Genomic DNA, 27,343 nt, shown 5'->3' with positions numbered 1-27,343 from the left:
TGGGCAAAATAGCACTGGTCTACCTTTTAAGGTCATTGTAAAAGTGTATGTGAAGTGCTTTGAAGACTGTAAAGCACCACACAGATGCAAATACTATTCCAGGTGACCCAGCAGAGTTGTTTTTGTTAACTGGCCCTGAAATAGGTTATTTCAGGATAGATTGGCTAGTTTGTGGAGATTACTTATATAGACAGACTTGTTTATGACATTTTTTCAGGATTCAGCCTAACCTATCTGGCTGTTTCATTTTAAGAATAGGTAGGAGAGTCACTTCAACGATAATAAGAGTAGTGTTTGCTGCAGGTTCAAGATTGCAATTCTGGCCAACTTAATCTCTGCATTCACTTAGAGAGGCTTCTGCTGCTCCCGTACCTGCTTATCATCTGCATCACTCCTCAGCAGTGATTGAAAACCTAGTATTTCTGACTAGCCTGGTTACAAACAAGATAAAGAGTTTAAACAGTTTAACTGATCTCAATCAGCAGGCTTCAAGGAAAACCTGGAATAGCTAGTACTCTTCTGCATAATTTGTGCTTCTGCTCTAGAGCATTGTGGTACAGTTTCCTTTGCCGTATTTAAATGTGGCTAATTCTAGTAGTGCTGTGACCTGGATAGCCCAAGTGAGCCTGATGGTGTCAGATCTCAGAAGCTAAGCAATGTCCGCCTTGGTTAGTAATTGGATGAGAGACCTCCAACAAAGACCAGGGTTGCAGAGGCAGGCAATGGCAAACCACCTGTTAGTCTCTTGCCATGAAATCCCCACCAGGGGTCGCCATAACTCAGATATGACTTGAGGGCACTCTCCACCACCAATTCTAGTTCGAGGAAGGGTTTGAATATAGATCTGCTAACTGTCTCTGATTCAGAAGAACTTGTGCTAGACTAAAATGAATCCTATTGGAAGGTGCAATAGGGCTCCTGTTTGCGTTTGTTGCAACAAACGGCCCTGGCCACCCCCTCTTACGGCTCAAAGGTGGAAGTTTTAAAGTGGTTCTAAGAGGCCCAGCCCAGCGTGCGGCATGGGGACAATGATATTGCACAAGGCTGCGGGAATGGTGCAACCCCACTTCAGTCTTTTCCTCCTTTGCATTACGTGAGGGGTGTAATATCGGGCATTATTTTCACCTCTCTAGTGTAGGCAGGGTTTGCAAAGACGAAATTTAAGAAGAAAATTAAGCTAAGACGCCCTGACTACGAACTTTTTGTTTGGGGGATCTACCTTTTTAAAAAGAAGGACTTCTGCCCAGTAACTGCAGTAACGAGCTCGCATTTCTGCAGGCTGCGAACCGTCACCGTTCATCCAAGTTGAAAGAGAGGAAACAGGAAATCCGGGCTGCAGACAAAGGAGTGGCCACTCTAGCAATGCCTCAGTTCTATGGTTTGGAAACGGCGCGGGGGGGGGGCGAAGAACCACGCGTGCGCAGTACGAGTCATCCACAGCGGCGTTCGGAACTCCGGCGAGGCCAAAAGAGGCAAGAGATAAGAGAACGTCGCAAACAATCTCCACTTCCGGTCTCCGTAGGGTCGCTGCAACATGGGGGACGGGGGGAGAATACAGCACGAAGGCGGGTAGGTACAAACATCACTTTTGGCATCTTCTCCCCCGTTTGGGATTTTCCCTCCCCTTCCCCGCGCTGCTCTTCTTTTTCCGCATAAGGCTGTCCTCCGCCTGGCGCTCTTCCACAGGGAGCCGGAAGTGCCTGTGAAGAGTCTGGGCTATGCCGAGAGAGGGGAGGAACGTCGCCGCGCATGCGCAGAGGTGGGGAGCGGTCCAGCCGGCTCTGAAGGAAGGCGGAGGAGAGGGAAGGAATCGGAGCGGCGGCGGCGGCGCCATGAGGGCCGGGCGGGGGCTCTCACGGTGAGCGAGCGCAGGACCGCCTAATCCTAGGCGAGGGGGCAGCCGCGGGCCCCCACACAGGGGCCTGGAAACGCCCCAGGGCATCCAGGGCGTCAGAGGAAAGGCCGGGGGCCTCCGCGAAGGGGCTTCTGGGGACCGTGAGGGGGGCACAAAAGGCCTCGGCGAGGGCGGCCTTTCCCTCCACCCTCTCCAGCCTGGGGGCCCCATTCTTGGCCCCCTTTGGTGGGGCCTGGGCTGTCTCTGTTCCCTCCCCCGCCCTCGAAAGTGCTCCTGAGGGGAGCCTGGAAGGATGACAGTTGTCGGGGAGCGGGCCATGCGGCTAGGTACTGGAGCCCACCCCCGATAAGAAACTTGCAGGGTTTCTTATCTGTGGGTGTTGGGGTGTACCCAGGGAAGACGCTTCCGCCCCACATTTCAGCTCTGTGGGCCACCCCCAGCCTCCTAGGAGTGAGAGATGCTCTCCCCAAATCTCCTTTAATGCACTTTCAGGAAGGTGCTAACATTTCCAGCCTGCTCTGCTTTCTCAGCGACGCCCCCCCCCCCGCCCCCGGTCGTGCCTGGAAGCTGGAATTCGATGCACCTGGGTAGGGCGCCCATCTTTGTCTACCTGAGTTGGCACACTCCTCTTGGCTTGTCCCTTTGAGCACAAAGATGGGTTCCTGGGGCTGTGAGTTTGGGTTGGAGCTGAAAAGAGAACTTTGCAGAGGCTCTTGTGAAGCTGAAGACAGTCTGGTGTGTCCTGAAATGCGAACAGACTTATTCTAGTATAAGCTCTCCAGGGCAGAAGCCCACTTGCTGCGAAGACCACAGGGTCTGTATCTTTCCTGAACTTGAGAAAGTAGCCATGGCTGATTTTGCAAAAATGCGTTCCCGCTTTGCTTTCCCTAGATTTCAGTGGATGATCTGATGACCCTGTTTCTGGCTTGATGACTCTTCATAAGGCTAATTTAGCTAACACAGATAAGAGGCTGAGATTACACTTCAGTCAGCAGGGCCAAAATATACTTTTTTCCTGTTCAAATTATCCACCTACAAGTTTAAGAGAGGGAGGGAGACTCTTTAAGATAGAAACATGTGGAATTCCATGGCTGCTTGCCTGAGGGGGGATCTAATCAAACTGCTGCTTCCATTCTTGGCCTTGCTGGCTGGTCTTTTTGCCTTTGTTGTGGAAAGCCCGTTCAGATTCTCTTATTTTCTGCACCAAGTCTCAGACTACATGTATTCCACCAGGGCTTGGAAAACTTTCAGAATTGGGTCTCTTGGGCACTTGGACATTGCATTCTATTACACAGTCATTCTAATACTTTCTGAGCACTTAAAAATATGGGGTAGACAAATCAAGATGCTTCTAAGCCAGGTGTGTGGGATGAGTCCTTCCAAGGGTAACAGTTATCCCTGCATGTGTGGTTTTTTGATGGCTTTCAGATGCTTTCCAGGTTTATTGGTGGAGGGACTATCATGGTGCTCAGTGCCAGAGGACATGCTCCATTGAGCATTGCTGGGAAGACATAGAATGTCACAGAAAGTCACCAGTCCTTTCTTGATACTGGAAGGTTGAGTCCTTGGTAATTGGCATTTAACATGAGCAGTAAGGATCTGAAAGCTGTCATTAGTAAGTTAAATATCAGTCTAGTGGTCTTTACTAATGAAATCTGGACCTTAAGCATGACCTTCTTGGATAAATATATTACAAACAGTGAAATCTTAAGAATAGTCCATTCTAATGTATTGAAATCAGTGAGCTTAGACTGGAGTAACTCTTAGGATTGCATTGAAAGACTGTCTGTGAGACCCCAGAGTTCGCAGTTGGTTGCATGATAATTTCTAGACTACAAGCTGGCAAGCAATCAGTTGCATGGCATGTCTGGCATTATTGTGCATAGGGCTAGTTTTTAGACAGCATAATCGTTTTTAGGATCGTCTGTGCTGAAAGATGTCCACACATTTGGGCATCCATGACACACTTTGAAACTGATATTCTCCCCCTCTCCCCAGCCCACATCATATGACTGCAATTCTCTCTGGAGTTCTTTTGATCATATTTGCTGGAAGCGTGCCTTGGTGTAAACTTACTTTCCTAACAATGTGCATGTAGCTACAATGTCTTGTGAATATAGGTGAACGCTTTGGATACTGCCTGGTATCTACCCAATGATCCACCAGGAAAAATATTTTTACATTCCATTGTCAGCATTTTAGAAGCTTTGGGTAATCGTGATTCTCTTCTGGTCTTTGGCCGAAGTATAACTTTCAGAAAGTTTTGTGTTGAGTATGACGACTGCCTGACTCTGTGCAGCAGTGTGTTTTAGAGCAGGGGTGGGTTGCAAAGGCCTGCAATATCTTGCAGAAATTACAACAGCTTTGTAAGGTTTGTCAAGCACCTATGCGTTTTTTGCGGGGTGGGGACAATTGGCTATGTAAACTTGGATTGTACATGGGATTGCGGTGGGTAGTAGTCCAGAACACTATGTCTAGGTTTTCGATTTGTAAGGTGAACACTGTTTGGCTTGCCTGGGCTTTGCCTGAGTTGCTTCTACTGTGGCCGAATGCTTCTGAAGTGAGGGCGTCATTTGAGGCTGTAGGCTGAGATAGGCAAATAATAAATATCAAATGACCATTCGTTTTAAGCAAATAATAAATGGTGAAATTGGCTTCAGTAAATATCACAGGAAAAAAATGTAGGATCCAAGCTAAATGATCTGGTTCCCTCCCTCCCTTCCCCTTGCAAAAACAACAAACGTGTATTTTCTCTCTCTTGAGTCTGGTTTATTTAACAAGCCTGATTAACTTCGCTGAGAATTCATTCCTCTCCTTTCCGTTTTGCATTTCAATCCTGTGTATGTTTACATAGCATGGAGTAGTAGATAGGGTCTTGGAGACTATGATCTTGAAAATCCTGGTTCGAATCCCCACTCTGCTATGGAAGCTGATTGGGTGACCTTGGGCCAGTCACTGTCTCAACCTACTCCACCTCACAGGGTTGTTAAGATAAAATGGAGCAGGAAAGAGCAATGCTGTAAGAGAAAAGCTGAGCATAAATATCTTAATAAAAACTCAGAAATAAATGACACTTTGGGTAGTGGAATTTTGTTTAATATACTTGAGCCTAAGATTACAGACCCTGCAGTTTTTGAAAGCTGAAATGGTGGTTTAACAAGAATAGGTCACCTCTGGGGAATGTCTAGAAAGTATGTCACATTTCCAAAGAGTTTTCTTGTCTGTTCCTCCCCCCACGCACCATTTCAGTTCAGTATATCATCTTTCCTTTATCACAGCTTTCCTTCTCTGTTCTTCATTCTTTGATGCATGATACACTTTGTGGATGGTCCCAGGTGAGGAGCTTGAAGTCGGTTCTTACTCTGTTGTGCAAGTTATTGAATCATGCTCACTAAAGAGGTCATATCATTAAGCACAACGTTTGACCATGTAAAGCATATATAAAATGGTTCTAGGAGACTGCAGGTCTAAGCACCCCTACAGCGTAATCCTCTGCCTATTTGCTTGGAAGCAGATCTCACTTAGTTCTATGGGGCTTGTTCCTATGGGGAGCGTTCATCAGAGTGTAGCCTTGCCAAGTAATCACTGTCGAAGTCAGTAGAATTTATTTCCGAATAAATATGGGGTCAGGCTGCATTTCATCTGAGAAAATCTGATTCCAATAAATTTGGTCAGAATTTGCAATTGAGGAAGTTGTGTATTCATTGGCAAATCTGACTGACTAACATTTAAACTTAATTTTAAATGTGAGGAGAGGCTGTGGCTCAGTGGCAGAACAGATACTTGGACTGCAGTACCCACTCCGGTTCTATCCCCAGCGTTCATTGTAAAAATCTCTCTCCAAGTAACAGGCATTGACAAAGCTTTTCTCTTCCTGAAACCCTGGAGAGGCATTGCAAGCCAAAGCAGACAGTACTGGACCATTGCAGACCAGTGGTCTGAATTGATGGCAGGTTCACGTGTTCATAGTGAATAATAATCTGAGTCCACAAAGCTTGTATGTTGCTTCTTGTCACTGTGATGTTTTGTTAAGTTCAACACAATAAATCCACTCACATAAAGTTCTGCTAGCAAGAGATGCTGGCACAGCATGGTGAGCTTGTGCTGGATTTAGTCCTTTATTGCTAGAATAGATGTAAGTTGCCTACTTGTGTGGGAGAGTATATTGATTTAATTTCTTTAAAATGTGTTTGCTTTATTAGTGTGTCAGTGTTGTGGAATAATATTTTGGATTAAAACTGTGCCCCAGGTTTTTTCCCCCCCTCTCCCTGTGATCATTGTGCTTCTCTTGAATCAAAAAGAGTGCTGTGAACTTCAAGAGGCATTTGATTGAGCCACTTTGCGACATGGGATGCTGGGCTACTGATCTGATCCGGAAGGTTGATTCTTTAGTAGGGCCCTGTTTCCTCTTTAGTGGGAGTGGAAGACTCTCGATTTCAGTTATGTTGAATGTGGTATTTGCTAAGGCCTAGTTGGTCTTGGCTCAGAAGCCTTGTCAGGGGTTATGTGAAGCTTGAAGCACATCACATCCCACCTTTGCCCTCCCCACCTAATTTTGCCATTCTGATTTCTGTAGCATTCAGCAGGCTAGAATTCTGTGTTGACAGCATTGGTTGAGATATTGGGGTTTTGATTAATGCACTATTTGCTTTGGGATCTAACAGCACAGTGAACCTCTATGAGCCTCATAAAGGCGCTGCTGGAATTCTGTCTGCAAGGTATCTGTGAAAACGGAAATGGTTTCTTTTAGGTATGATTGGCGGTAGTGTAGATAGGTAATCGTAACATGTGGACTTGCACCATCCTTTCCAGAACAAAGGATGAATTGGGAAAGGGTGCCTCTCTGTTCCAGTTGCAGTTGCAGTACTTGGTCACACTCATTTTGGGAGAATCAAGTCTGTGTTAGGTAGCAAGCAAAGCAAGTTGGCAACAAGAGATGCGGAAGAAAATCTAGGTACCAGCATTGTGGTGTTGGGACCAGGGGAAAATGTCAGGCCCTGTGAGTGTAACCAGGTGCCTGACTGTGAGCCCTTTTAGTGAGACCTCTGCACGTCTCTTTGGTCAGTTAGTTTGCTTTATGGCTTTAACTGCACAATTCATTTAATATTTTGGAATCTTGGAGAACTGGTTTGACTGAAGAGCAGTCTAGAAATAATTTTTTTTCAGTGCTATCTGCTAAGCTTTTCTGAAGTCTAGTCTTTCATCCTCCTGATAAAGACTCTGCATGGCTTTTAAAGTCTGCCTACTTGTGCATCAATAAAAGTTGGTCTGTTAATAGTAGTGTTTTTTAAACACCTTGCCTTCAAAGAGTGCTTTTTATGTTGACAGAAGATTCCGGTAGCATTCTAGGGATCGCACCTGAATTGCCCAGGGAACTCATTCAACCCTGTGTGGACCTGTGTGTGTACACCCCAACGTGCTTTGGAAGCTGCATCTGGGAGGGCAAAACCCATGACTTCTGGGGAAGCAGGCTTGCCTCCCACAATTTCATTTCCATTGAGATATTCCTGCTAAGCTCACAACCCAGACTTCTCACAAAGAATGGAAAGGCAGTGCTTGAAGGTGCAGCCTCAGTTGGATTCTGGATCACTAGCATCAATGTGCCGTCTTCTATCTGAAGAAGTATAATCTGGGGAACTGACCAAATGGTGTTTTTGACAAGGAATAACTTATTGCCTCTCGAAGCTGTTGTTCAAAGCAGATCAGTTGATACCAGTTTATTTTGACTCGGGAAGGCAAAATGTTAAGCCACATGCAGCATTACTTAAACACTGTTCTCTTGGATGAAAGAACTTGTGATCTCTGCCTGGGGCTCCAGTAGAAAAAGTCTTTCTGTGTGTGTCTATCATGTGATTTGCAAAAGTTCCAGTGAATGGAGACTTCAGAAATATTTTCTTTTCTGTCAAGTTATGTGTCTTCCTGAGACAGTGGGCATGTATAGCAAATGCTATAACCATGCTCTGCTTCCAGGCCACATTTGCTGTCTTGGTGTGTGGGGTGGGTACAGATGAGCCCTCGCTTCTCCTCTACTTGGGCCTGAGTGTTCCTGTTCTAAATCTCTTTACCAAATATTTTCTATCTGATGTAGATTGTACTGGAGTGGCAGCTAGTGACACGGTTGTTCACTTGACCCCTTGCTAAAGAAGCAGAAGTGGGCCATGGGCTTGCTCTCTGCCTAGCTTATTGCTTATTTTTTGCAAACATTTTTTCCCATAGTGTGTGTGAGCGGGCAAAGGAGATAGGCTTTTGGTGGTCCACCCATTGACCTGTATAAGTCTTGGCTTCCATGAGATTGTGCACATCTTGAAGCCTACTTTCCAACCCATCAGGGCTGGAAGCTTTAATGGTAGTGGAAATTCCTAGGGTGGTGCCAGTCTGCACTGTATGTTACGTTCTGCCGTGCAATCCCTCCTTTTCGCAAGGAGCTGAATCAGTTATGTGTACAGGAAGGCCGTGGAGATCATAAGTAGTTTTGCTTGTCAATACCCAGCTTGCTTATGTTCGGTAGATTGGGTACAGATGTCTTCCCCCCACCCTCAAGCTTGCTGAATATCAGTATCTAGGTTCTGAATCTGTATCCTGTACTCTTGCTGCCATGACGTAATAAGGTGAGTCCTTCTTTAGAAAGAGAGAAACGAACATTTGGGAAAGTTCGATGAAGTCATAATAGTGTGCACTAATTAATCAGTACTGGTGACTGTCTGGCTTGTGAGTCAGAAGTGAGACCGTCACGTGATTTGGACAAGAACAAACTGAGATTAAAAGGCCAAACTGGCCTTATTGGTGGCTAAGCAAACAGGTAGGTTTTGCTTAGCTAGCTTACATGTTGGCCCCTTTGGTCCCTGCTGACCTATCCGTACTACTACAACCTCCAGATTGGACTACAGTAACACACCATATGTGGGGCTTGGAGACTTCCATTGGCACCAGATGTGGTCAGCTCCACATGTAGTTCTTCATCAACTTACACCAGTTACCTGTTTGCTTCCCTGCCCCTTTTAAAGTCCCAGTTCCTATCTTTAAATCTACCTCCAGGATTTAAAATCCACCTACACTCATGCACCAGCTGTGCTCCTCAGACCGCCTTCTGCTTGAGACGCCTCCTTTCAGGGCTGTTTAGCCAATTGGGTCTGGCTTTTTCTGTGGTAGGACCTGTCCTTTGGAATTGTTTACCAGCTTGGGTGCCGAGGACGCATGTAACGGTGTTATTTCAAAGGGCATTTGGTAGAATGTCTGGCAGTGCTGTTTTTCTTGTGGTTTGCCTGTTACGTTGGCCTTAACTTTGCTTGCAACTTACTGCTTGGTTAGTGGTGTTGTGTCTAAGCAGATAAGGCAGATTATAAATGTTTTAAATAAACAAACAAAGGGAAGGAATCGTTGCTCTCCTGGGCATTGCACTCTTGAAATGTGGACATAACAGTTGCAACAGGATAATGTATGTGAAGCTGTTTGAATTCTTGTAAGTGCTATGCAAATTCTTGTCCTTATTGAGGGAGGGGCCACGGCTCACTGGCAAGCAGCTGCTTTGTATGAAACAGGTCCCAAGTTCAATGAGTGACACCTCAGGTGTCGGGAAAGGCCCTTCTCTGCTGAGACCCTGGAAATCTACTGCCAGTCAGAGTAGACATTACTGAGCTTGAATGGACCAATCATCGTCCTCTGTATGAGACAGTTTTATATGTTCACAGGGAGTCCCAAAAATAGTACAAAGGAATTTTCAGATAGGTTGGGAGGTGTTTATGTGAATAATTTGAATATTTCTTTTGGCTGAAAAACGACTTGGAGGGAGATTATTTTAAGTGGGAAATGATCAGAGGGGAGAATGAAGAATCTGCAATGCCTCATCTGCTTTGCTAATTGTGATGGTCGCAGAATGCAAAAGCACAGAGCAGTGAAATAATATCTCTTGAACGGACCATTTGGGCTTAGAGCGCTCGAAGTCAGTGTTCTTCTGACGTGGAGCTGCTTTGTAGACTGTAAAATGGCAGTAGCTGCCTCGCAGTGTATTAATGGAATGCATTAACCCAGAGAAGGGGAGGTGTGAGCCCAGCTATGAAAGCCATATAACGTGTGTTTAAATACAATTTTATTATTTGCTGTTTTTGCACATTCTTAAAGCTGTGTTTAACTCAGCAACTTATCGCTGATAATACTTTTGCTAAACTTGCTCTGTTTCTGCTGCTGAGGTGGTCTTTTTTGTAAGATTTTTCTTTACTTTCCTGAACTCTGATGTAGGTGAAACACACCTGCAGAGGATTCAAAGCAGGATTGTGCTAAGTTGTTGTGGGTTAATTTGCAGTGCAGATGGGAGTTCTGTACATCTTGGAACTCCTGGCACATAGAAGCTAAAGCGAGGCCAGGTGCACACTTTTTTTTTTGTAGCTTGAAACCGAGTGGGTTTACAGAGGCAAAAACCTCTGCTCTGTTACCATGGAGTTCACACTTGATCTGACTTCTGTGTAAGCATGCCTAAAGGGAAAATGATCTAGAGGCAGCAAGAGCCAATCTCCTAATTGCTCAGACCATAAAGTAGCCTGGCCTGGAAACTTCTGTAGGGCTCGGGTCTTCTCATGTGGCCTGTTGTCATTCAAGAGACTTCTTCTGGGGCCTGGCTGCTTGTTTTATCTTTTTAAAAAAACCTGTGCCACCTTTCTTTCCCTTGGCGTCAGGTAGACCCTGGTCCCCAGAGCCTTTCAGCTTTATCGTCAACATGTGTACTACCAGAAACAAATTGAGTGCCACTGAAGATCTTTGAACTCTAGAGAAAGGTGTGTTAAGAAGCTCTTTGGGATTGCATATGGTTTAGAACATGGCAAAGAAAAGACTTTTCAAGGCAGCCCCATGCGTAAAGCATTAGTCATCTACCCCGGATCTTACTAAAGCATGGATGAGTGTAGCAAAATTATCCTTTCTTAGGAAGGCTGTGGCTAGCACACCCACTCCATCAATGTGCCACGGCCCTTTGTGGTGACATTTGTGGAAGATGCTTCATGCTCTAGGTCACATGTGGGATCCAGTGACAGCTCCAGCCAGGGAGCCTGAAAAGGGACTGCAACTCCATCAGTTAAACATCACTCCATGATCAGGTAAATTACACATCGACAGCACCTCCATCTTGTCTGGGTTTGTCTTCATTTTATTAAACCTTATCCACCTCATTGCTGATACAAGCCACTTATTCAGAACTTCTCCTACCTTAGCTAGATTAGATGAAAAGGAGAAATAAAGCTACAAGTCATCCAGATATTAATGTTGTCTTCCCCTAAATTTCAGAACAATGTCTCCCAGTGTTTCTTAGAATAGGGGACAAATAAGATTATGTAACATAAATGCCATGGCGCACTGTGCAAATTTGCACTTCATTCTGGAATTGACCTCTCCTGCCATTTGTGAATGGGACCATAGTGTCTCCAGCTCCCCAATGCAGACAGGTGACTCACAAGAATACTGTGGTCTGAGATTACCTGAGAGGTCTGTCCAGACAAATCAGCAGGGTCATATTCCCCGGTCTCTCTGCTGGTGCCAGTTATCCAAAGACGGCTTCAGTCCTTTGAATAGATTGGAAGGCAGATTGTGAAATGGGTCTGGATTCTTTTTGCGGCTTTGGAATCAGCGAAGGCTGACTGAAGAGGTGTGGGCCAGAGTCAGATCTCATTCCTATTCAGCAGGAAGCCTTTGAACTCACAAGGGCTTTTTATTTAATATGTTGCTTATTGTACACAGTTTGGGAATTATTGCCACAGAGGGATTTGGTAATATCTCTTTGCCTCTACAAACAAATAAACGAGGTAAGCAGAAACAGAGAATTTTAGGAGGAAAATTTGAGTGGTCACTATGATTCTTAGTAACTTGACTTTTTCTGCAAAACACATTTCCAGGGTCTTGTCCAGAAGTGTGTTCAGTAGCATAGAAGCATCGCTGATGTGTTGGCGCTCTTGAAAGTCTCCAGCTTGTCTTTCTGTAGTATTGGGTAGGTCTTTGCTGCTTCCTTAGGGCTTGTTCTGGGAATCTGATGTGCTTCAAACAAACTGCTCTGTACCAATATTGCACTTACTAGATGTTTAGTAAATTCATATCACTTTTTGACACGTGAGATTATAGTATCACAAACTTCTGCTGCAAGTTGATCCAGGTTTCTTTGCTTTTGTCTCCAGGAAGCTGAGATTGCTCAGGTAGCTCGGAGAACAAGCTTTGAATAGAATCTCTCACTGTGTCAGAGACAGCTGCCTTAATTGCTACCAAATCTGGCTCTTCTCTGGAGTTTTGTGCTGAGATGGGAGACCATCTGGAGCCTTATGCACCTTGCTTTCCATGGAAGAAGTACAGGATAGAAACATTAAAAAGTCAGATGCCGTCCAGTCTTTTATCAGATTTCTTTCATATACATGAATTTTACCTTGTTTGACCGCTGTCATGCTCTCCATCAGATGCGGAAGAGTGAATGTATGAATCTACCTTACTCATCTGTTCGTCCCTGTAATTCAGGTTGTCTACGCTGTCTGGCACAGACTCCCAGAGTCTTGGCCACTGAGAGGTCAGTCCTAGCTTGGTTACCTGGAATTTATTTCTTGGAGTTGCTGGAATGGGGGGGGGGGTCTCTTCTTCTGTGTTGAGCGTGCTGCTGAGCTTTGCTAAGCATGCTTATGGGTTAAGTGGGGATTTAGATCAGCATCAGAAGGTTGTAAGTGGGTTGCTAAGACTGATCGCCATAGGATACAAGGGATGTGATCTTTTGAAATGGATTCAGAGGGGAGAATCTTAACTGGCTGAGTGAAAAGCTTGCTGCTGAGGAAGATTAAATGGCCTGTGTATCAAGCTGTTCAGGGAAATTAACTGAAGGTCCCAGAACCTGTGAAGAGGCCCAAGCCAAGAAAGCAGCAGAGATGGTTCATTGCTCTAATAAAGAGGAGCTGGAATAGATTGCTGGCTGATTTCTGAATGCTGGACTGTTATAAAGGTTGCTAGGCAAATTGCATAACTATCAGTTCAATCCTTGAGATGTCACTTACACATCTGCCTACTGCAGGGAAGTGTGGGAGCATGGGCTCTTTCTTGAAGGTTGCTGGTCAGTTCTTTTGCTAGCAAAGCAGCTGCAGGACGGGGTTTAGCATGCAGAGCGTCCCAGTTTCAGAATCCTCATGTCAGCATCTTCCTGACATTTCAGGGGTTAGGCAAGTAGATAGCCCTTGCTCACTAGGCTTTCTTTTTTCCTCCCAGGATCGACAGAACAGGCAGTTGTTCTCTTGGACAGCAGCTTATAATGAGGCTAAAGGAAATATACATTTTTACAACCTTCCGTGAGGAAGGTATTGGCCAAATTAGCTTAGGGCCCAGGTTAAGAGGTGACACACTTGCAAACCAGAAGCGCTGAGACGTAAGTGCCTCCTGACTCTCAACAGTTGCCCCCAGAATCTTGAGTTTGAGGGAGGGAGGGAGGGGCAGTCTGCACAGGGAAGAGGATACCTACTGTATATAGCTTTGTCACCTGGGTCAGCTGTTTAGAAGGCAGTGGTTGCCTGTCCTGCTTGACAACTTCTAGGGATGTTATTTTGAACTCTTATCATTTCAAGTCTTCCTGCAAATCAGAGACCAGGTTCTTCTTAAGTTTTCTGAAGTTTTCTGCATTGTGGCAAGGAGAGTTTAAGCTTTCAATTGTGCTGACTTGAAAGAGTTGGAGAATGCCAATATTTAAAATAAAAATACATTTTCCTCCATGGCTTCAAGAGCATTTTGCATATGTTGGCTTTGTGGTGTCTGCAAGCACTTTATCACACATACACACACTCCATTTTCTTTGGGACTGTACAGGAAAGCAGGCACCTGAATGGAAACCTACCAGGAGGCTCATTCATTGCATGTCTTCAAGCCCAGCTCATTTGCAGAGTCAAGTGGGCGCCTACTGCCAATTAGCAGGCTGGGGTAAAATCCAGATTCCCCATGCAGACTCTGCCTTCAGCATTACTAACCAATGCACTTCCAGCTCTTTAATACAAACTCGTAAATAGCCATTGTCCTGTTTGGTTTGTGGTGCATGTGTAAACTGGCCACCATTGTGCCAGAAATGATTGTCTACAGTGGTGTGTCGCCAGGCAGGCTAGGGAAAACACCTGCGGGCTTGTAACTTTGATAGATTTATATTTGCAGACTGCTTTGGTGATAAGTACCTGGGGCAAGTAGTGGGGGGTGATCAGGGCTCCAGTTAGCTCATTTCTTTTCCCCCTCCCCTGCCAGCTAGGAGAAGCAAGTGAAATTACACAAAATGAGCCACTCTTTTATGTGGACATAGTCCATATTGCAAAATCACGTTTGCCAGCTGATAGGCAGAGAAGCCAGCTATCTCGTGTTCAAGGCTGAAGACTGGGCAGGCAGCCCTGTTGATATCTGAAGGGCCCTTTCCTGTCCCAGTGCTTGGATTCTGAGGCCCAGCCATTCTGGTTTTATTCTTTTCCTTTTATGCTCTTGGGGAATCGTTGCAATTTCTTCCCCACCCCCCTTTTGTGGAGCAGGTTTGAATTCCGACTGATTGCAGTGTGCTTTGAAATGTTAGTGTGAGAAACTCTGTGGAAAGGACTGTGTGTTAATTAAAAATCAAAGACCATTTTCTGGTCCATTAATTAGCAAAGCTGTAGGCAGGCCGGCCGGCAGGGATTGGGCCAGAAAGTTCCCTTTCCAAGCCACCTGGATAGAATAAGCATGAGCAGCCTCTGCTCTGTGGAGATCAGAGTGTGTCATCTGGGAAAGGGGAAGCGATCAAGACTTCTTCCTGGCAGGTAACATTATTTTTAGCTTTCTGTCCACCGTAAGCACGCTTTGACCTTTTGAGACGGATGGGCAAAGTGCCAAGATGGCTGTTGACTGGATTATGACCTGCCCCTTGAGATAAGGCTGGATTTTTGGTGCCCCTTCCAGTGGTTTTTGAACACTGTTCTGGGGAATCCTGAAGGTTCTTCAAGAGCGGTTCCTTAAAGATCTGTAATGACACAAAGGCAGGTCCGTGCCCCATGCGCAGAATGTCAGGAGAGCCCTGCTGCCTCTAAACCATGGTCTCACATCCCGTTTCCCAAGTGGGCTGACAGCAGGGGCCTAAAGGACAAAAACCACCTCTCCCACCCCTCATCAACTGTCCTCAAAGATTCAGAGGCAGCTGTCCAGGCTAATAGCCATTGACAGACCTCTCCTTCATGAGTTGGTCTACTCCCCCTTTTAAAGCAATCCAGGCTAAGTCATCTCTAGAGCCTGTGGTAGTTGAGTTCCACAAGCAAATTGTGCACTGTGTGAAGGATCACACGCCTTCATCTCATTTGCCCCTAGAGTTGCAGGCAGGGTGGCTGGCCGTCTTATAGGCTGCCACCCTCCATTCACATGGGGCAGTGATGGGCCTGGTGGGTTTGAATAGCGCTGCTCACCCTCTGCTTGGATTGCAAAGACTCCCACCTTTTTCCACTCCATGTATCTAATGAAGGGTGCTTTGACTCTTAGAAGTTCATAACCTGAAAATCTAGTGGGTATCTAAGGTGTCACTGGACCCGAATCTTGTTCTTCTACTACAGACCAACACAACAACTCACCAGAAACAGTATTAAAACACACCACTCTTCTGCCCTGCTTTCACCTCTCCTGTGTACTTGGGGTGGCATTCCATTCAGAATTCAATGTGCAGTATTGTAAGGGCATGTGGCAGCCTGTTGCAAGTGATGGAAGAAAGGGAGTGGGCTTGGTAGGTGGCCTCTGGAACACTCCCGTTGTTAGATCCCTACCTGGACTTAGATCCCTACCCGGACTTAGATCCCTACCTGGATTTCCCACTCACTTCTGCTTTCAGTGCCCACTCATTGTTCTTAAGCCCCCCCCCCCTCCCCACAGTACTGTCTTGGACCTCACTTCCCATAATATTCGTGCCAGTGTAATCTTTGTTTATCCAGCTGTAGCATCCTCAGGTGCTCGCAGGTCTTAAGACTCCACCCCAAAGCACCTGTGCAGGGCTGCCTCCCTCCAACCCCTTCTCAATCCCTCCTGGGAGAGGTGGGTTATAAGGAAGTCTTTGGTTTAGCATTTTCACTCTTACTGCGTTCGAGGCTTTTAAAACCCCTGTGCTGTATGCAACTACAGTTGTCACCCCGACACTGAGTGTAGATGATACACTCCACGAAGCAGGGAATCTCGCTCTTGCTTATGCTGCTCTGTAAAACGGCATGTTCAGTGGTGCTGTGTAGAAAACAAATTACTTATGTGTATATAGAAAAATAAGCTGTTTTGCTCAGAGTCTTAAACTTGACTATGCTCACTTTCCGAAAGCTTTTTGTGCTTGAATGCTGGCACTCTGCCAGCCAAAACATCACTTGCATCAGTTCAGTTATATCCAGTTAACTCTTGTCGTTGAGAGGCATTGTAATTACATGCAAGTCATTCTTGCACTTTATGGCTGTGGTTGTTCCAGGGTCTGAAGCATGGCACTTCGTAAATTTTAAAATTCTTGCGACTCCTTCTGGAGGTTATCATCAAATAGATTCGACTGGTGGTCTGCTGGATCCAGGAAACTCTGGAGCAAGTGGGTTTGACTGTATAGATTCATGTGCCCTTGTGCACATGAATCTATGTGCACACCCCCTCTATGGGCTAGTTAGTGCACTGCTGGGCATGGGAACTGACTGGCATGCTGCTGGGCTGTTGGTAGTTAAGGAACTGTGTTGTTTGGGGCTAAGGGCCACCAGGCAACTGGAGATGGAAGCTTTCTTTTCAGATGCTCAAAAGTGCCACAAATGACTTTCATATTGTTAGGGCTGAAAAAGAAGTCTACTGAGTCAGTTGTTGGGGGCTGGCTGGCAGGGCCAGGTCATCACAGAGGCTGGGGTGAGCTGCTTCTGCACTTGGTTTTATATTAAAGAATTAACAGTGATGGAGCTGCAGAGAGATGCTGAATGAAAGAATGTGCCTACTTTCATGACCAATGAAATGTCAAACAGCTGGTGGGATTGGGGAGCCTGGAGGCTGCTGTTTTCAGGACAAATGAGGCTTTGGTAGTCTGTTGCTAATTAATCTTTGGTGTTTAAAATTGAGAGTTCATTTTCCTGGAGCTCAAAGAAGGATCTTGTCAGCTTTCTACTCCCCTGTTTCCTCCCCCGCCACTTTTTTCTGTGGTCAGAGTCAGTTTAACAGCAGATTCTTCTCACATGTAGTCATTTGAGATCATAAAAGCATTTTCGATGCACAGATGTGGTAGATTCTTTTGTCTGTAAATCTGGCACAAGGTCTGGTGTAAACTTGGGGAAACTAACACAAAACTTCCTTATCGAACCTGAACTTGTTTTTAACAATAAAATTGTAATGTGCCCAATACTAGAGAAAGAGGAAGTTGCAGATTGCTGCACTGTATGGAGAAATGCCATTCACCCCAGTGTTTCAGTCATTGTGGCTGCTCTCTCTGTGTGTAAGTTAGACGAGGCTGCAAACTCATAACTGGCAGAAATTTGGGGGAGGACAATAGGAATGAGCCATCAGGTTCCAAGTAAAGCCCTTGGGAGAAATGATTTGTGCTTTTGAAGTTGGGTGTCTTCAGCATGCCAACAACACCTTTGCCTAGGCCACCTGGCACTGCTGTAGCAACCCTGAGCCAGTGCCTGGTTTCTGTGGCTAAATGGCTAAAGGTGAAGAAGCTGAAACTGAATTCTGACATGCCAGAGGAGATGCTAGTCAGGAAGGCTGAGGTCTTAGAGGATATCATTCTTCCCATATTTGCTGGGTTTCAACGGACCCTTGCTGACTCAGTTAAGAACTTGGGCTTTATACCACACCCATCAATATTGCTGGCAAAGCTCATTATTTCGGCTGAAAAAAAGTTTTCTTCCATGTTCATTTAGCCTGGAGGATAGCTTCTACCTTGACCCAGCCGATCTGGTTACATTAATTCATGCCATGGTAACCTTGAGGCTAGGCTGTTATATTGCTTTCTACATGGGTCTGCCCTTGAAGGTAACTTCACCTGATACAAAATATTGCAACTCGATTACTATAGGTAGCTAGTGAGAGTATATATATTATACCTGTCCTGTAGTCCCTTCATTGGTTACCAGTTAGTTCCCAGGTTCAGTTCAAGGTTCTAGTTCTTACTAATGAAGCTCCTAATGGCCTGGGCCCCACATATCTGCAAGACTGCCCTTCCCAGTATGTTCTACTCCAGCAGCTCTACTCATCTGAGCAAAGCCTGCTGAAGGTGCCACCCTGCAAAGGAATAAGATGGACAGCGGCCTATACCTGAACCTCCTCTATTGTGGCTCTCACTATGCAAGATGGCTTGGTGCTCCATCTGTTGTTGTGAGGATGAAGTGAAGAAGAGGAGGATGCTGTAAACTGCTTTGGGTCCCACTGTAGAGAAAAGTGGAATATAAATATAGGCAGGGTTTTTTTCTGGGAAAAGAGGTGGTGGAACTCTCAAGAGGGAAATGAGGAAGAAACACACGGGATTCTTTGAAATCATATTATTTTCAAGCACTATTGCCGAGTATTTTCAAGAGGTGCCAGAACTCCATTCCCCCGCGTTCCCCCTGAAAAAAAGCCCAGAATATAGGCGAGAGAGGGGGAGGAATAAAATAGTTGATTGGTTGGTGGGTACAGAGAAAGGTGAGGAGGTATGGGGGCTGCCAAGAAGAGGTGAAGAGGATATAGTGCAGGGAGGGATTATGGGAGAAAGTGAGGCCCCCTCCACAAGTCTTTGCATGTTTCCCAGTATGCAGCTGGGTCAGGCTCAGCTGGCATTGTGCAACTTGGCCAACATTTTTCTGGGGAGAGGTTGCCAGGGGGTGGGAAGGAGGGAGAACTGAAGACAGGAGGGCACATAAAGGTGGTTGGAAAGGAGAGAAGGAAGTAGGAAAAGGGGGGAGGCTGTGGGGAAAGGAAAGAGGAAATAGCGGGAGAGAGAGAAATGAGATGCCCCCCTCAAGTCCTTGCAGGTCCCCTGCTTTTAACACTTTTAATTTGCAAAGTGCACTCTAATATGTATTTCTGCAACAACCCTGTTAGGCAGGTACCTGTGGTTCACCTGAAACTCAGGCTGGAAGTTAGTGACTTGATCGTGGGGAAGATAGGATTTCAACCCAGGCTCATGTCATGGCCCATTGGAAAAACATTGGCTACCAAAATTTTACAGCCTGACTGTTCTGAGCCTTATGTGCAACATTTCTGCCCTTACGGTGTCTTGCGTCTCGGCTGCTAAGATTTAAACAAGCACGTTTCTTCCAGTGGATTGTGAGTTCAAATGGCCTGCGATTAGAGTGGTTTGTGCATCCCTTTTAAGAAACAAGAAAACAGTAGGGGCAGAATGAACACATGGCAACATGCAAAAATGCTCTGGGCAGAGAGTTCAGCCCCTTTGTCAGAAAGGTACAGGGTGCCATGGACCACGCACAGTACATTGGCTCCATTTTGTAGATGTAGTTGGGCATGATTCTTCCTCTTATAGCTACTGGTTTTGAAATGGGATGCTAAATTGTGGATTACCATCTTTAGTAGCTCAAAATGCACATCTGAGAGCGGGACCACAAGTGACGCCTGACACAGGTTGGACACTAGTCAGCTTCCCTCAAGTTTTGATGGGAAATGTAGGCATCCTGGTCTTGCAGCTTGACTCTCTGACTGCTGTCCAATGGACTTTTCAACTGTCACTTGTCCAACATTCCACCAAGCTGCCTACATTTCCCATCAAAACTTGAGGGAAGCTGGCAAGTGTCCAACCTGTGTCAGGCGTCACTTGTGGTCCCGCTCTGAGGTATGGTGAAAAGTGTGTTAAGGGAACTTCGCAATGCTCTCTGTGGTTGTGCTAAAGTTTTAGTTGACTAATTAGTAAGGCAGTAGTTGAAAAACAAGCTCTTTAAAAAATGTAAGGCTCCTTTGAATTTAGTATGTTGCAGTAATATGGAATGGAAAAAATAGTCAAATTTGAACAGTGAATGGTAGCTTTGCTTATTTAAATTGTGGATTGCACTCCCTCCAGTATCTGACTTCTGGGGGCTTTGGTAATACGTGTATTTATTGAAAAGTAATGTATGTTAGTTGAAAAACAGAGAATGTATTGTAAAATCTTTCAAGAAGCTTAAACATAAAATCGAGTGATTGATGGGCTATCTCAGTGACGAGCTTTCTCTGTGATTGCAGCGTGCAGAGGTCTGAAGACCCCAACTGCTGACGGCTGTCTGTCATGCTGGCCTGCCTGTCGGGACCAGGGGATCTCTCCTTCCAGCTTCTTTCCTTCCCGCAGATGAATGCTGGACTTCAGAAATGTGAGTTGCTCTCCCCTTGGCCAGGGGCAGTCTAGACAAAATTCAAGAACGGGACCCCGGGATTACTCGGAGGCATGCCTCCCCACCTGCATAGGTAAAGCTGCTGCTCACAAGGGAGGGACTGTGCTCTAGAGCTGCTGCTTCCTTTCCCCTCCAGGCCCCTCGGCCAGTGCCGCAGCTCTGTATGGGTGGGGTGAGCTCTTGCTGTGACTCTGCTCTCCGCATCCTCGGCTTGGGTTGCATTTTTGCATCGGCACTGTTGGAGATGGTGGTAGCACCCCTCCCCCTGATCCCAGCAGAGGGGAGATGGGAGTAGCACCCCTTGCCTCCAACAGAGGGGGGAAGGGAAGAAGAGCAGACTTGCCTGCCATGGATGCTGCTGCTGCTGGTGCCCTGGGCGGCCAGCCAGCTGGCTTGTCTGCCATAGCAGCATAGAATATGCCTTTGAGTAGCCTTTGAGTAGCCAGGCATCTGGCTGCAGGGTAGTGCCCCTCCCAATGCAGGGCCCAGGCAGGTGGGAGGCAAATCTGATGCAGAGCAAGTGCCCCTTGTGCCCAAGCCTCAGTGCTGCCTTCCAGGAACAGTTCAGGGGCCTGGCGTTGCTCTATGAAGCACCACAGGACAGTCAGTCACGGACGTGCAGCTCTGTTTCTCCCAAAGCATCACTCCCATAAGGGGCTGCTGACTTCATGAGATCAGATAATCCCAACCACAAAACAGATTTCCTTTAGAAAACGTCTGCAACCCCTCTCCAGAGACTTAGTCAAGGAAGTTCACAGAATAAAACAAGATAAAACCATTGAAAGTTTAAATAATTTTATTTTGATGACCACTTCATTAAATGACCTTTTGGGGGGGGAAAAAGAAACTGGCAAATGAATAAAATTGGGGATTATCAACAAGTATGCTAAGCAGTTGGAACTTACCTGCTACAGTGCTGGCTAGGCTTGGCGGCCAGTTGTCTGGGGATGAGCAATAGGCAAGACAAGATGGACTTCTTGCCCCGTTTGTCAGTGTCCCAGAGGTTCCTGGATGGCTGCTGCTGGAAATGGGAGCTTGGGCTTTATGGGCTCCCCTTGGTGTAGCCCAGCGGGGCAGTTCTTGTGTTCTGAAAACACAGCACCAGTGGGTCTGTCAAGTCGGCACTTGATAGGTTCTCTCTCTAACTCTGTTCCCCCCCCCACTTCCTCTCCCCACCAGGGGACACTACACAGAAAATGAGAGCCGCACAGCACCCTACTCCAGCAGAGTTGGACGCGTATGCTAAGAAGGTGGCCAATCATCCTCTGACTATCAAAATTTTCCCCAACAGCGTCAAGGTTCCTCAACGGAAACACATTCGTCGTACTGTGAACGGACTGGACACTTCTGGGCAGAGGTACAGTCCTTACCCACCCTCTCAGGCTGCTGTGAAAACTGGTCTGCTGGCCATAGTCAGGTCCCCGGCCAAAGGTGTGGTCAAGGACTTTGACGGGACTCGTGCACGCCTGCTGCCGGAAGCCATGATGAACCCCCCTTCCACCCCCTATGCGGCACCAAGCACTTTAAGCCACCCACAGGTGTTGGCACGCCAGCAGGCTCTGCAGCACGCCCAGAGCATGGCTCAGCACCCTCAGGGGATCCCTACAGCCATCCAGCACCCGCAGTCTCTGGCCCACCCAGCCCTGCAGCAGCACCCCGCCAACCACTTGCTGCCGCCGCAGCAGCAGCCCCCGCCAACAGCAGGCTTGCACGGGGGCAGGAAGGTTCCAGATGCTGATGCCCCCCCGAATGTGACTGTGTCTACCTCAACCATCCCCCTCTCCATGGCTGCCACACTGCAGCAGAACCAGCCCCCGGACTTGAGCAGCATAGTGCACCAGATCAACCAGTTCTGCCAGGCACGAGCGGGCATCAGTGCTACCTCAGTGTGCGAGGGACAGATCGCCAACCCCAGCCCCATCAGCCGCAACCTCCTGATCAGCGCGAGCACCAGGGTGTCTGCTCACAACGTTCCCACGCCCCTGCCTTCCTGCGTGGTGAACCCCGGTGAGCATGCCCCCCACGCTGCCACAATTCCACCCGCTGCTGCCACCATGGGTGCCCCCCTGGGGAGCGTGAGCAGGGGCTCTTCTGCGTACCAAAGTGAAATGAAGCAGGTGGCGGCGTGGAACCAGCACCAGCTGGCTCACCTGCAGCAGATGTGCGGTGAAGCAGTTGGCCCCTCCGGGCTGATGGGCAAGCCCCCTGCCCGAGAGCTAGGCGGGCAAGGTTTCCCTGGCAAAGCACCAGGCTACGCCCTGGAACTGTGCATGGGCCAGCCGTTCAACGTGAAGCCCCCCCTGGAGAAGCCTACCCCCTCACCTCCTGTCAACGGCCTGCCCGGTCCCATGCCCTATGCCAACGGCCATTATTTCCAGCCCTTGTGGAATAACCTTCTGCCCACCCCCAACAGCGACAGCTCAGGCTCCCAGGACCTGGCCATGCCTTTCCACGGTGGGGGGCAGCCTATGGGGGCCGCCCTGGAGTGCGCGGCTGGACCTCATTACAGAGCTGGGGCCGGCGCCCCTAGCCAGAGTACCATGATGCAGACGATGGAATACCTAAGCGGGGACTTCCAGCACTCCTGCCTTCGAGAGCAGAGTGGGGTTGTGCTTGGTAAAGCCTCCCGCGCTCCCATGAACCGAGCTCCCGAGCCCACCGATAGCCGAAGCCTTCAGCTCCCAGGCTATAGATAAGGCCACGGTGGTTAATATCACTGGCCAAGTGAGAGGGTTAGTCTTAATTTGAATTAATAAGGGGGGCATCTTTTTAACTTGCAAACTTTGGTGATCATTATTGTGAATTGCTGGACTGGAGGTTGATTATCGAGAGATTCATGTATGCGTGTAATATCTCCTGTCTGTCTGCTGCCCTGAGCTGCTGGCTTGCTTAGTTCTATAACGTGTCCCTCTTAGTTTGGCCCCCCTCCAGTCCTCCAGCTGTTTCCTGAGCAGAGCTTTCTTCAACTGGCAGGGGCTGCTGTTAAGTTGCTGCAGGCGTCAGCTTTTCCGCAGGACGCTCAAACCACTTACGTCATGCTCCCTTTCACGAAGGAATAGGAGAGAGCCACGGCCAGCAAGAGTGCCGCTTTTCCGCTCCAAAGCCCCCATAGATAGATACACCACAGCCCCTTTTCTGCTCCCTCCCTCTAATGTTTGCAGAAGGCTCGATGGGAGGTTCTGGGCTTCGATGCTGCTATGCAGTGGTGGGTTGTGAATGGTGCCTTTGCTGCTGCTTACACTGTTGCCATTTTATCTTGGGGACCACCACCCCTACCAGCCCAGGGCTGCCAAGTTTTGTGAAGCACAGAAAGTGAAGCTTTTACCCTCTTGCCCACTTCCCTCTGTTGTCCTGTAGAAACTGCCTCTTGTGACCGCTGCAAGCAGTCTGGCCTGCCCAACACTTAGTCCCAGAAACGTGCACCCCCTCCCACCCGTCCCCCATGGATGTATGACTGCTAGTGATTGAAAGTGTAAATAGGCTCAGCCCTCCCCCTTCCCAGACACATTCTTTCTTGCACCCACCTGGCCTTACTTGTGCTCCCTGCCCTAGAGAAGAAAGCCCCTAATTACAGATCAGGGCCCCAGAGAGGCTTAGCAGGGGTGGAGCTGGCTATACCAAGTTAGCGCAAGCTGTGGCAGAAACTTCCCAATTTTTCCTCTTCCAGTTGTGGCAGTTCTCCCCCCCCCCAATTGCCTGTTTCTGCTGCAGCTAGCCAGTATCCCTGGGTTCCCTATGGAAAAAGAGGGAAGGAGGTGGGGGGGGGGGCTTTTGGGAAGAGGGCAGCAACGAAATTGACACACAGTTTCCCAATCTCCCTTCATTTCAGCGCAGGTGTTTGCCCTCTGTAACCAGTGAGGAAGCAGGGAGTGAACGTGAGCATATAATGATCACTGCCAAGTTTGGAATTTTAAAAAGAGAAAAAAGCAACTGTCTTTTTTTTTTTCCTCTGTACACTGGCTAAAACGGTTGCTGTACACTGTAAGCTCAGACGTGTCATGTTTCTTTGTGAATGTTACCTGGTAGCGTGGGTCTGAGTAGCACTGGGTGGTGGTGGGGGGTGAAGCCGCTGCCCACCCGCTCCTCCCTGCAGCTGGAAAAAGTGGGGGAGGAAACCCCCCCCCCCATCAAAGCCTTAAGCTGTTGTTTCCCCGACTCTCCCAAACAAACAGGGGTTAAATTTTTACCAAGCGCCGAAACTTTTAACAAGCATTAAGCAGCATCATTGTTGGCTAGTGGTTCTTAGAAAATGTCGATAAATGTGGGAGCGGGGAAAGGGATATCCACACTAGAAACGGTTTTTTCTCTCTCGGTTTTAGGTAAAGAGTTCTGGGCTGTGGGAAAGATACTGAGGAGGCAGGGCTTAGCTGCTGCGCCGTCAGGCTCCCTTCCCCTCAGGGTAGGATGCTTTCCACCACCCCAATTCTTTTTAAATCCAGTGATTTGAGTTTTATTTTATTTTTTTTCAAATCTAGGCTTAAATTATATATTTGCTTGTGTGGCCTCATGCTAATGCCTGGCCGGTTACACCAAATTCTAGGTTCACACAAGTCCTAATTTATTGTTTTAGAAACCTGGACCTTGAGCCCTTTTGGAGGAAAGGGGGCAACTCCTGCTGATGAGAAAAAGGTAGTCTCTCCCCCCCCCCCACCCCAGTGATTTACCTTTCTGCAACATATTTCCCATGCAACACTGCAAGCCCAACCCCATCTCTTGGTCTGGAAAGAAGCTCTTGCCTTTAAATTACCTGTAAGATAGTACAATAGTTGGACCTGTTGACTCAATAAAACCTTTGCTGCCACCCCCTTCCTGTCTCACCTGCTGTGCATACCAAGCAAGGTTCTTGAGTGGATGCTCAATTGACTCCTCCCCTTTTGATTCCCAAACAGTGCCAGAGTCTGTTGCACCTTCTGGCCCACCCCCTGCTGTTTGTCTCGCGGAAGGGGGAAGTAACCGCTGCTTGGGAGCGTTGCTGTATTTTCCTTTTCGTGGGAGAGGCAGTGCAACAGGAATTTTGCTGTTTACAGTTTTCTTGGGGAGGAAAGACTCTCTCCCTTCTCCCCAGCAAAGGATCCTTTTCCTCACCCACGTTACTGGCTTGGAGCCAGTTTGCGAGGGAGGAAGGAGGGGCAAGAAGGCACAGACCGCCCCCCCCAGCCCTGTCATGGATTTCCACTCCCCCCCATGCTTTTCTTTTGCACCTGCTGTTTTTTTTACAAGGCTGGTCTCGCCTGGTCTATTTCCTTTGCAGTTAACCATAGACCTGTGTAGGGGTGGGTCTGATTTTCCACCAGTGAAAAGGGCAGGGGCTGGAGGAAGGCTTGGGGTCTGGCCTGCAGCAGCTTAGCACTTCTCCTTGATTCCCTCCCACACTCACCCACCCCAGTCTGGCTCGCAGTGACTGAGCCATCGGAGGCAGTGCTGTTTCAGGAGTAGTTCAGCTTCCTACTACAGCTGGTTGGTTTCCTTAATTTTTTTTCTTCTCGAGTGCTCTTTTTAAGCTTTCTTTTAAGAAAATGCTAATCAGAATCTAGGCTGTATCTAACTGCCCCCCCATCCAAGATGTGGGCAGAAATTCTGTAAAAATGGCGGTAGGGCCCAGAAACAGTTTAATGGAGAGGGTGGGCGGGGGGAAGAGCCACTTTTTAAGCCTCAAGCCAGCAGACATAACAGAAGCATAAGATGTGAGCTTGGTTTCTCTCTCCTGTCCTCCTCCTGTGGGGTGGGAGAGTGACCTCCCTTACAAGAAAGAGCAGAGAAGAATTGCTGCATGTGGGGGTTGACTTGCTGCTGTGTTTTCCTTAAAACCACTCACTAATTATTATTGTTATTAATACACACTGCTGCTCATGTGCTACGGGTATCCAACTAGAATTTTCTTTTGTCTGCAGGATCAAAACAATAAAAAGTGAAGCCAAAAAAAAAACACACCCCCATTTCCCACCCCTGCTCTCTTTCCCCCCTTCTATTTTTATGCAGTCTGTGTGAATCAGCCCAAAGGGGGTGGGGGGTGGGAACGAGGAGGGGCAAGCATCAGTGCGATAAGTTCCATTGTTAGTTTACTGTTCCTACTTGGTCCCCTACTTGTGGGGAGCAGAGACTTTTGTCCTCAGTCTTTTTTAAACAGAGCGTAGGATAGAGGCCACGAGGGCACAGCTGAGCACCCTCTTCCCCCCACCCTGCTGTGCATGCGTGGCTGGTCCTTGATTACTAGGAATCCCACCCCTACCCTCTCCTACACATACACACTCGCAGAGCAGGCGAGAGGCAGCTCAGCCTCCTCCCCCTCACCACACACACACTACTGCTGAAAGGGGCAAGAGCTTCTTCCTGTTCCTTGGCACCTTGGTCCCCATAATTCTGGCACTATTGTGGTGTCTGTCATCTTACGAGCACGGCCTGAGTGTTGTGCAGTTAATCTCCAGAATAGGGTAGAATTGTTGTTCTTTGGCACCTTGGTCAATGAGGCTGTTTAGCAGGGGCTAACAGAGAAGTCCAGAAGAGGAGGCTGTAGCTTAACAAATCTAGTGGATGGCCGCAGGCATCTTGAAGAAAAAGACTCCAAGGAAGACTCTACACGAGATGCCTCGGGGTGTGTTCGTTTAATCTTCGCCTCCAGAAGGCTGTGTCAGTTTTACCTCTCCAGTCTAAATCTATGTGGGATCGCAACCAGAGGGCAGCGAGGAATGGAAATGAGCTGGAGCTGCCTTCCAGAGCTGGGCTTAGACCTGGAGAGGTTATAATGGGCGGAAGTTTCCCTTCTGGCATTTCACAGCCCCAGTGTATAGCAAACCCTTTGCTCTGCCACCAGCTCTGTCTTTTTAAACTACCCTTCCTGGCTCGCATTGCATTTCCTGACGTGTTCTTCACGTGTCAGATGTCTTGTGTAGAGAGACTCTTAGGTGGCAGGCTTGAGGCAGGTCAAGCTGGTACGTGGCATGCCCTGTGATGGTTTAGCTTACCCACTAGAGGGCACTCCACTCTAGCAGAGCAGTGCTCTCGGGCAAGAGCTGCAGAGCCTTGGCTAGATGTGGTCACCTTCCCTGGAATGCTCAGAGTTCATCTCTGCCAGCTCCTCCACCAGGCCCCTGGCTGTTGCTGCCACCATCGCCTGCCTCCTGCTCCTGCTGTGGGGGAACATTCAATGCTACCAACTCCACCTGCCAGGCTCCTGTGCTATGTCTTTTCTGCAAAG

The 27,343-nt window shown here is 47.7% G+C and overlaps 1 protein-coding gene across 3 annotated transcripts; it reads left to right on the top strand.

Annotated features, from left to right (window-relative positions):
- Window positions 1-1,519: 1,519 nt before the first annotated feature.
- Window positions 1,520-26,000, top strand: FAM222B (family with sequence similarity 222 member B). 3 transcript variants are annotated; one of them, XM_055001794.1, is made up of 3 exons: window positions 1,520-1,569; window positions 20,003-20,127; window positions 21,328-26,000. In XM_055001794.1, the coding sequence occupies exons 2-3, from the start codon at window positions 20,046-20,048 to the stop codon at window positions 22,842-22,844; spliced, it is 1,599 nt and encodes a 532-aa protein (XP_054857769.1). In that variant the 5' UTR covers window positions 1,520-1,569; window positions 20,003-20,045; the 3' UTR covers window positions 22,845-26,000. The 3 variants fall into 3 exon arrangements, with proteins under 3 accessions (XP_054857769.1, XP_054857768.1, XP_054857770.1); XM_055001793.1 differs by lacking the exon at window positions 1,520-1,569 and adding an exon at window positions 1,771-1,858; XM_055001795.1 differs by lacking the exon at window positions 1,520-1,569 and having other exon boundaries at window positions 20,108-20,127; window positions 21,440-26,000.
- The last annotated feature ends 1,343 nt before the right edge of the window (window positions 26,001-27,343 follow it).

Source organism: Eublepharis macularius, chromosome 17, assembly GCF_028583425.1.
Source record: "Eublepharis macularius isolate TG4126 chromosome 17, MPM_Emac_v1.0, whole genome shotgun sequence".
NCBI classification, from domain to species: domain Eukaryota; kingdom Metazoa; phylum Chordata; class Lepidosauria; order Squamata; family Eublepharidae; genus Eublepharis; species Eublepharis macularius.
The sequence above is the reverse complement of the archived record's forward strand: the minus strand, read 5'-3'. Positions and strand labels throughout refer to the sequence as shown.

Coding starts and splice junctions, on each gene's coding strand:
- FAM222B (XM_055001794.1), top strand. CDS start 20,046: ATGCTGGCCTGCCTGTCGGGACCAGGGGATCTCTCCTTCCAGCTTCTT. Junction 20,128..21,327: donor GAATGCTGGACTTCAGAAAT/GTGAGTTGCTCT, acceptor TCTCCCCACCAG/GGGACACTACACAGAAAATG.